Source organism: Podarcis bocagei (assembly GCF_964188305.1).
Source record: "Podarcis bocagei genome assembly, chromosome: 6".
NCBI lineage: Eukaryota > Metazoa > Chordata > Lepidosauria > Squamata > Lacertidae > Podarcis > Podarcis bocagei.
The window spans coordinates 40,008,600-40,018,509 of NC_138130.1; the positions used below are offsets into that span (position 1 = coordinate 40,008,600).

The window sequence follows — 9,910 nt, forward strand, 5'->3', positions numbered from 1 at the left end:
GCCCCCGTGGCGCAGCCTCCGCCATGTTGTTTTTTTCTCCTCCGAAGCGGCCCCTCCCCCACCACCCCTGGCACCTTTGCGAACGGCGGCTGCGGGTGACTCGAAGAGCCTCGTTCTTGCCCCTCGCGGCCTTCGTGGTAGGTAGGTGGGCGCGAGCGAGCGCCGGGCCCCTTTCCTCGGGGCGGCGGGTGGAAAGGAGGAAAGCGGTCTCCGCTGGCTTTCGGGGGGACACGGGGGGCTTTACGGGACTGGGCTAGCAGCAGGCTCGTGCCTTGCTTGCTGGGGAGGGATGCTGCAGGGCTGCTCTGGTTCTGCTTCTTGGCTTTTGGGTGGCTGGGGTTCCCCTTGTCGCAAATAAAGGGAGCCAGCGACTCCCCCCTCCCCCCAAAAAAGAGTGATTGTTTTGCAGGGTAAGTAAGCGGAGTTTAAATCGCTTCCTCAGGCTACCCAGCCGTGCAATTGGTATATATATGTTTCATTGATTTTAAGCCCGTGGTAGGACTGCGGTACTAGAGAGGGGGGCGTTGTTGTTTTGTGGGGTGGTGTCAGGGTCCGCACCTTTCGCCATGGGCTCGTTTCCTGCGCAGTGACGAGAGAGGCTTTTCCCTATAGAGGTGCTTCGTGAAACTTCCTCGGAGGAGGGGGGGCCGGGGTCTCAGGCGGCTGATGCTGCCCGCCTGTTTTCCTGCCTGACTTGCAAAAGGTGGCGTGATTAAAGGTCCCGTGATGGAGAGGCAGGCGGCGGCGGTTCGCTTGAGAAATAGCTGCTCTTCTATACTTATCGGCTGGCACATGACCAGTTTCTCCCTAGGGCAGTTTCTCAGAACTGATTAAAGTCACTGGACTGCTCAAAGGACAGCTCCGCTTCTTATGTATGTCCCCTTTGTCTGCCTTCATTTTTCTGGCGCTTTTCATGTGGAAAATCCCCGTACCTTCCCATTTGAGGATGATGTATGATACCATTTACTTGGCTGCTCGTCTGGTTTTTTGTGAACAAACTCTTCCTACCTGTGCATGAAAACAAAGAGCTTTTGCTTTATGCTTATCCAGTGCCAAATGAGATGAAGTACTGGGTCTATCTAGCTGTGTGGCAAATAACTGCTGTGGGTTGGCTTAAAACTGTTAAGATTTTTTTGGTTGTTTCTGTCATATGGAAGAACAAGGAATGTAGGATGTTTGTCCTTAGCAAGGATAAGAGTTTCAAAACATTTTTTTCCAGAACATTGCGTAAAAGTAATTCTTGATTGTGTTGGAAAGCCACTTGAATGAAGGTGCAACTTTGTGGTATGTAAAGGACTACCCTGAGTGCTGCTTAACTTCAAAATTCTTCAAGACACAATGGTCAGACTTAAGTTTCTCTAGCCCTGTTTTCTGAGCCTGTAACTGAACAGCTCTGATTTGCTTGTGTCAGAGTCCTAGGGTGAAGCTTTGCAGATAAACTTCATTATGCCAAAACTGCCAGTGAAGGATATTCTACTGTTTTCCTAGGCCGCTTAGTACATTGCCTCACTGTACCTACAGTTTAAAAGTACTTCCTTATACTTAAGCTAACCTTGCCTGTCTGCAACTTAAATCTAAAATTGGAGGGGAAATATTTTATGTCAACTTCTAAAAAAATCTCTGAAAAGATCAAGCTGCGGGGGTGGGGGAAGATCCCACTTTTAAATTGCACAAATCACTAATGCAGGGGGGAGGTGGGGTGTCAGGAGTCCGCCAAACCTATTGCTAAAGTTGTGTCATACAACCAGGTGTAGGGAAATTGCAGGTGCTTGTTTTCTTGAACACATGACACTTAGTTCCTGCTGATTAAAGAATGTTTATGTGTGTCTGCAGTATTCATTTGTGGATAGAATTAGTATTTGTTTAGTACATTTTTATCACACCTTCATTTCATCATGGAACTTATGGTGTCTTACCATGAAGTTTCTAGGCACTGACCAAACCCAGACCTGCCTAGTTTCAGCAGGGTTGCCGTATCATCTTTCCCCAGCTGTACATATTTTTAAATTTTATCTTATGTATTTAGAAATTACCTCACAACCAGAAGCTATTGAAGTGGTGTACAATAAGATAAAGTGAGTTAAAATACAAAAGATAGACTCCAAAAAGACTAAACCTAATTATACAACTGTACAATTAATATTCCATAAAATGACTGAGTCATTTGTGGGGAAAACTTAAACTAAAACATCTTCAGTTCCCCCCCTAAATATCAAGATGTTAGGTCACTTTCAAATTTCAGCTGCTTACTGATTCCACTGGGCTGGAGCTGCAACACCACAATGTGAGTAGGTCTGTGCCAACCATTGTAATTTCACCAATATTTTTATTGGAAGCTCTGACTCGTGTAATTCAGTCATGAGGAGGGAAAAGGTATCTAGAAGTAGGCACAAAAGCTATTATAGATAAAATAGATTTGAAAAAATTCTTAAGCCTTTGGGGAAGCTTTGAGGAACAGGTTCTGATGTGTAAAGGGCTGCATCAAGTTTTGCTTAATTTCACCAGAAGGACAAAAACCTTCTGGTTTTAGATTTTTATGGTCCTATTTTCCGAGTCAGTGATTAAATAGCTTTAAATTCCTGTAATGTGTGCTGTTTGCTCTCCACGTCTAGTGTGTATTTATAGCTGGCCATGGATTTTGTGATATGGTACTGCTAGTATATTGGGCCTTAACTTTCTAGTCCCTCTAACTAGTGCTTCTTGAATACACAGCTCTTCAGTTTTTAAGTTCCTCTCCAATAGCTTGATCCAGAAAAGAGGGGGATGGTGATGGTGAATGGGGCCTTGTGATCTGATGAGGTAACCTTACATGCTGCTGATAGGATTTTCTTATCTATGAGAGACCAGGCTTGCACCATGGGAGTCTGTAAATCCAGCTTGCTTCTCGAAGCATGGTTTCAATTAGTGCTATCAGATTTGCCTATCAAGAAAAACACATAAGCTATAATCCTGTACATGTATGACTTAAATTCCTCTTTAACTTCAGTGGAAACTTAGAAACCCAACAGACATCACTGTTTTAAATATTCCTATACATTCATGTGTGTTTCTAGCTTTATTTGGTATTAAATCAGACATTCATAAATAATTGGACCAAAACCCCAGATCTCACTTTAAAAAGAGTCCAGCACACCTGATAGCTGGTATTCTGAATTTCAAAGTAATCCTAACCCCTAGCTTTCAGTAGTCAAACATACTCGTTTACATACTTTACAGAACATCTGAAGTACTTTGACTGCCTTTAAAGTAAATCTCATTTAACAAATAATTTGGTGCTACAGAATATATTGTTATAAGCCGAAATTACAAAGCACCCTTGAAGTGATTTGTAAGTAGTTAGATTTTTTTTTTACCTGGGGAAAAATAATATAGTGGGTTAAAATAATATAGTGGGTTAAATTCCCCCAACACTGAATTACCTTTCACACCCCCCTCACCCCTGCAAAGTGCCTTTCTACTACATCTGGTTACTTGAACAAAGTTTGATAAGAGAAGCAATAAGGCTATAGACCTGAAACATGAACAGTCATACAGCCTAATCCTGTCAATGATTACTCAAGAAGTACTACAATTTTAATTAAACTGAGGCTGCAGTGCTGTGATTTGGTACAGCTTTCTTTTGGGTAGACATGTATAAATTTGTGTTTTATTTCCAGGTATATAATCACTTACATTAAAAGGGCATAAGAACTAGACTATAAAGAATAAAATGCTTGGAATAACATGAAAACCATTAGTTTCTTCAGAAAGGTAGAGTGCAATATTTAAAAAACTTCTACCCTTAAAGGTAAAAACATGAGGGTGGTTTACAAAACATTAAATGGCTAAATATATATGAAATGCAGGTAGTTCAAATTATGGCATTAAAGTAACATTACAAATCAAAATATGATATGATCTGGACTTTGGAGGGGACAGTCTAATATATGTAAATCTGTTGATGCTTATTCTAAAATTCACATATTTGCAGTGTGGCATGTGCTTTAAGTGAAATTGTAGAGCGGGAGTGGGGCTCCTATAGTCTTCCAGTTGTATCAGTCCCCCAAACCATGGTCAGTGGTAGCAATGATGGAATCTGTAGTTGAGCTACTTCTGGAGGGCCAAAGTTTCCCCACCTGTTGTAGAGACTTGCTCGAACCTTTTTGGTTTATACTAAGAAGACACTGCTTCAGTTTGTGGTTCTGTCCTGCATGTCCAGTCTTCTTCATATCTGCCTTGCCCCGCACAAAAACTCAGTATCTGTGACTGGACTCCCAAAGTATTCAGTTTTGCCTGTGTAGTTGGCATTACTTATATTCCCAAAGTCAATTCTTAAAATAACTGCGCCCACATTTATTTTTTATAGAAAATGCACCTTTACATTTTTCTGTTCTGTTCTGCTCTGCTTCCCCCAAACCTCAACTTACTAGCATACAGTGAAAGCATACCTTGGTTTTCTGCTTCCTCTTTTCCATCTAGTTATTCTAAAAGCAGCCCGTGAACGTTTCACTTCCTCAAAAAGAAGGGGGGGGGGGTTTAAGATTACCATGATTACACAATAACTTATTATTTGCCAAGTAATCAAAAGGGGGGGGGGGTATTCTGTGATCGAGCTACTGCCACTTCCTAAGCCCTGCTGGCTTGCTCTGGGAGTTTGGCTTTTCTTGTTCTTCTCTAATTTTGACTTTTTAAAAAAGTTTTCCTCCTAAAAACACAAATGGGAGGGGATATATAGGGCATCTTGGTGGAATGAAGGCTTTTTGGATCCCTGCAGATCCAGGGGCTTTTGTGATCTGCCCACTTTCAAGCTTACCTACCAGAATATAAATCCGATGTTATACCTGCACATGCTGAGCTTTCTGTGGGTGTACTGGGGCATCCTCCTGAGATGTGTTTTCCTGTCTGCAGGCCTCTCCACTGGTAAGAGTGGCACACTACATCTAAAGGCACTTTTGCTGGTGTACGGCCTTAGTAGTTGTTGAGGTTTTTTAAAGTGCATGGCATTACTGTGTCTAAAAGTGAATACAATGTCTCTCTTTTTTACAGGTGTTGGATTACAATGACTGAACAGTAAGGGTAGTTTATTTGGTAAGTGTTTCATATGCTTGTAATATTAGATGTCTTCTGCATTTCTAAAATTTCAAGTAGAGGAAAGATCGAGGGGAGGAGGGTGTACCAGGAAATATGGCAGAGGTGGTTGCTTGGCAGAATACTGGTAAATCCCAGAAATTTCCTTCTAAACAGATCTTAGGAACTGTTCATATTACCACTGTTTTCTGAGATGCTTCAGGAGGATGAGGTCAGTTCAAAAGCAGGATGGAGTTAGTTTAACAGTGGTCATGGTGGTTGTAATATGTCTGGGTGAATGGAGAAGAGAGCAAGCCTGATCTTATACTGGCAGCCTGGCTGTTAGCATGCAGTCAGTTTGTATAGCATGATAATTTCTCATTCACAGAATGATTTTAGTATAATTAAAAATCAATCTACTCCTGCCAACCTAGCAGTTTGAAAGCATGTCAAAGTGCAAGTAGATAAATAGGTACCGCTCCGGTGGGAAGGTAAACGGCGTTTCCGTGCGCTGCTTTGGTTCGCCAGAAGCGGCTGAGTCATGCTGGCCACATGACCCGGAAGCTGTATGCCAGCTCCCTCGGCCAGTAAAGCAAGATAGGCGCCGCAACCCCAGAGTCGGCCACAACTGGACATAACGGTCAGGGGTCCCTTTACCTTTACCATTTGTGACTAAACTTTAGAAAGCAACTAAAGTGCCCTTGATTTAATCGCTACCATTTACAGCAGGCCTTTAACATATAATAGAACAGCTTTATCTGTCTATGTTGTTGCTTACAGTTATATTGCATTTTAATCTATCTGTTATTTTTGAACTGATTTTAATGGATGAATTTATGAATATTGCTAGCCTCGCCTCTTTTGTGAGGAAGGGCCAGTTATAATAAATAAGTAAATCCCATATCAAATAGATATTTGTGTAACAAGTTGGAATTTCTTTGTATGAACTAGATCTGTTCTATTTTGCAGAACTGGATATAAGAAAATATCTGTTCTTGAAGCAACAATGTCAGCAAAATCAACGCTCCTTAAAGTAATCCTTCTTGGTGATGGAGGAGTGGGCAAGAGTTCGATTATGAACAGATACGTCACTAACAAGTTTGACACAGAGCTGTTCCACACAATAGGTGTCGAGTTTTTAAATAAAGACCTGGAAGTGGATGGGCACTTTGTCACAATGCAGATATGGGACACGGCTGGTCAAGAACGTTTTAGGAGCTTGCGGACTCCTTTCTATAGAGGTTCTGACTGCTGCCTTCTCACTTTCAGCGTAGATGACTCTCAGAGCTTCCAGAATCTGGGCAATTGGAAGAAAGAATTCATTTACTATGCAGATGTCAAAGAGCCTGAAACGTTTCCTTTTGTGATACTGGGAAACAAAGTTGATATTAGCGAGAGGCAAGTGTCTACAGAAGAAGTCCAGAACTGGTGCAGGAACAACGGCAACCATCCTTACTTTGAAACCAGTGCAAAAGATGCCATTAATGTTGCTGCAGCCTTTGAAGAAGCTGTTCGAAGAGTTCTTGCCACTGATGATAGGTCAGATCACTTGATTCAAACTGATACAGTAAACCTTCACCGGAAGCCCAAGCCTAGCTCATCATGCTGTTGACTATTTTGTTTTATTTTCCAGCCATATATAGTTCTAACTTAACTTGAAGTAATAATAGATCAAATATGATTCAGTGGGTGCCACTCTAATATATTAAAACTGTAACATTCTACTGCTTTATGTGTCGGCAGAGGAAAGCTTCTTTTCAATAAGTAGCCTGTTACTATGTTAGTGGAGTCTGACATCTGGGAAGGTACCAGCTGAAGAGTTGATTTAATTTAAATGTGTCATTCAAAAATTAATAAATTATATACTAAAACTTGAAAGTTCTAGAAGCACTACTTGGGAGGACTTGTTCTGAAATTCAGATGCAGAATAGATTTTTTTATATGTACATATATATTTTTATGAGATCACCAGCCCATGTTTTGCTTCACTAAAACCCTTTTTTCATAAAGCAGTAATGGTAGGTGATAGGGTCTTGTTCTAGTTCTCATCTTTAAAGTGATTTTTCTTTTTAAAAAAATCAAAGCTAATATAAGTATTTTAAGGGCTTTTGCTATTTGCCTAGTGTCACTGAATTGCCTGTAGATTTTATGTTAGGAAATAAACCTGCATACATGGAGCCTGCCTGGTTGTGTCTTCCTGCCCCTTTCATCTGTAATTGATTTCTATAAGGTTGGAGAACATATCAAGAGTTTTCAAAAGAAGGGGCTTAATGTAGCTCCTCATTGATACTAAAATTTCCCTTTGGCATGGTTTTAATCTTAATTATGTATTGTCAATCTGAAATAGTTGTTTATCCTGGCCCCAGTGGGCAGTTACTTGGATTGCAGGATTTAAGGTTTTGAGTGAGAAAGCATTCAATAATTTTTTGTAGCAACATTTTTAAAAGTTAGAGCTGCAATCCTGTGCACACTTATCTTGAGAGTAATCTGTATTGGAAGCAATGTGACTAACTCTTGAGTAAACACAGGATTCTGCTGCAAGTTGCTTCAGTATGAGAGATGGTTGAAAGGTTCACAGCCTCTGCCTTTCTCAATGAGCAGTTTTCCATGGCATTATCTTAAGCAGCTGAAGTATGTTTGAATACCACAATGTTTGATACCAGCAAAGCTGAACCTGTGCTCTCCAGAGGTTGTTGGACTACAACTCCCATCAGCCCTGCCCACACTGGCTGGGGCTGATGGGAGTTGAACTCAAACATCTGGAGAGCCAGATTCCCCACTCCAGGCACTCCCTTTTGTTAGATTGCTTTTTGGATGGATAACATCCATTCTCAGGCAGTTGTTGCAGCACAGTGCGAGAAAGGGCAGCTTGGACTTAGGATAAGAACTTTCACTCATTCCTTATGCCTTAGGCAAATCTTCTCATAAGCATTAAAAGAGCAGTTGCCTTCAACTGCTTGCTCGTGACTTCATACAAATTATTTGATCTTGATCTATGGGGCTTTCTGTACTTTGATCAACTGAAAATAGAGCTGTGGCTGGAGATTCGGGCCATGCTTAATGGGCAGCATAGAAAAGGGCATATGATCTGAACTACTCTCACACACATGCTAGACAAGTATGTGGCTGGATGGTTGAGTAGAGAAGTTATTTTGCTATACCACTTGTGTGTGGAAGCGCTATACTTTTTGCCGGGGTACTCACTATGCAAGATGCCTTATTGCCATTAGCTTTGTGAAGTTATTAAAAATGAATGCTGTTTAATGTGATAAACATCTCAGAGGGCCAATATGCTAATGTTATCAGTGAAAACAGAAACACAGCATAACTTGTGGGAGGGTGACACTTCCTCAGAAGGTTTCCTATCACCCACCCATCTGCCTAACATCAGTGCAGGAAGGATCCTACAGACCTTTGAGCTGCAGGTTGACAAGGAGCTCATGTACTTATTCCAGTGAATATATTGTCAAAGTACAGGTTTGTGGACACTAGGCAGAATTCAGCAGAGGGGGTGAAAACTAGAGTGTGCTGGTATATGGCTGGGTGGAAAAGGAAACCATCTCTTTATCAGTAAATATGACCTACAGGGCTTCATTACTGTTCAGACTTATTTTAGTGTTTAAACTCGAGAGCATAAGTAATGACAGAAATGTGTGTGTGTGCGCGCGTGCACACACACACACAAACTTTTGAAAAATACATCGCTAATGTTCCTCAAATAAGATGTTTCCCAGAAAATAGTGACCCTACAAGTATGTGTTAACCTGGAGTGGTATTCAGTTAAGTTTTACTCAACACAGACCTATTGAAATCAATGGACCTAGCTTATGGTCATTAATTTCAGTGGGTCCACTCGAGTAAAATTTTGTTGAATACCACCCTCTTAGTCTTTTAATCCTTGGCAGTACCCAGTGCTGCCATTTTGCTTGCACAACAGACTCTTGCTTGTAAAACAGCAACTTTCTCCTCTCCTGAAGCCCCTCATGCATTCTCCAAAATTGATCCAGCAGATTAGTGGGTAGTGGGGAGAGGAAGCAGAAGTTCTGTTGCATAAGCAGAACACTGCCTGCACAGTTTTGGGGGCCAGCCATAGTGTGTGTTCTTGAACAACACAATGTCACAGAATCCTTGGGCCAAATGGTTTTGTGACTTGTGTTACTGTAATTCAGAGAGCTCTGAAGTATTATGACTTGTGCTAGTTATCCAAGGCTTTTTCTACATATACTAAAGAAAAGAGACCTACATGGTTAAAGATGCAGCATACTTTGTTTGTACTGCTGAATACTTCCTCCTGTTAAGTTACAACATACCCAGGGCAGCAGTTAATATCAGAATAGTTTAATGAACTGAAAGACTTAATGACCCATTCAGAAAGCATCAATGCATATAATATTATAAATTTACATTTTATTTGGAATGTTAATTCAGAATCTCTGCAAATGAATCAAACATCACATATGTTATTCTATCACTTCAGTATGTTTATTGTGAAATGTAACCACTCAGTAGGAATGTAGCACAATGAAACTTCAATAGGCTTAAGCAAATTCTTAAGTAAAACATATAAATGAGTTATTTAATGTAAGACTTTAGTGAGAGCCAGACTACCTAGAGATGTTTTTGGCTTTCTTCCTTACTCTTTTCCAGGCTAAGGCTATATGGTCTTTCATATACAGTACACATCACTGATGTCAAAGTTAGAGGATTAAGAATACAGGCTATTCAATCTACCTAGAATAGGACTGGATAGTGCTTAACTTGATTGGATTGTTCCCAATATAATAAGCGTATTATAGAAAACAAAGTAGTGGGATTTAGTTCTGACCTTTTAAGTTTCAGTTAAGTTGCTTGGTGTTAATACTTG

At 40.7% G+C, this 9,910-nt stretch overlaps 1 protein-coding gene across 3 annotated transcripts; it reads left to right on the forward strand.

Moving 5' to 3' along the window:
• Positions 1-3: 3 nt before the first annotated feature.
• On the forward strand, positions 4-7,223 carry RAB9A (RAB9A, member RAS oncogene family). Of its 3 annotated transcripts, none has more exons than XM_081197142.1 (3): positions 4-137; positions 5,026-5,067; positions 6,016-7,223. In XM_081197142.1, exon 3 carries the CDS (start codon positions 6,053-6,055, stop codon positions 6,656-6,658), a length of 606 nt encoding a protein of 201 aa, XP_081053268.1. In that variant the 5' UTR covers positions 4-137; positions 5,026-5,067; positions 6,016-6,052; the 3' UTR covers positions 6,659-7,223. The 3 variants fall into 3 exon arrangements, with proteins under 3 accessions (XP_081053268.1, XP_081053269.1, XP_081053270.1); XM_081197143.1 differs by having other exon boundaries at positions 5-141; XM_081197144.1 differs by lacking the exon at positions 4-137 and adding an exon at positions 1,170-1,284.
• The last annotated feature ends 2,687 nt before the right edge of the window (positions 7,224-9,910 follow it).

Bases quoted from the DNA above. Each gene is read 5' to 3' on its own strand.
- RAB9A (XM_081197142.1), top strand. From the start codon at position 6,053: ATGTCAGCAAAATCAACGCTCCTTAAAGTAATCCTTCTTGGTGATGGA.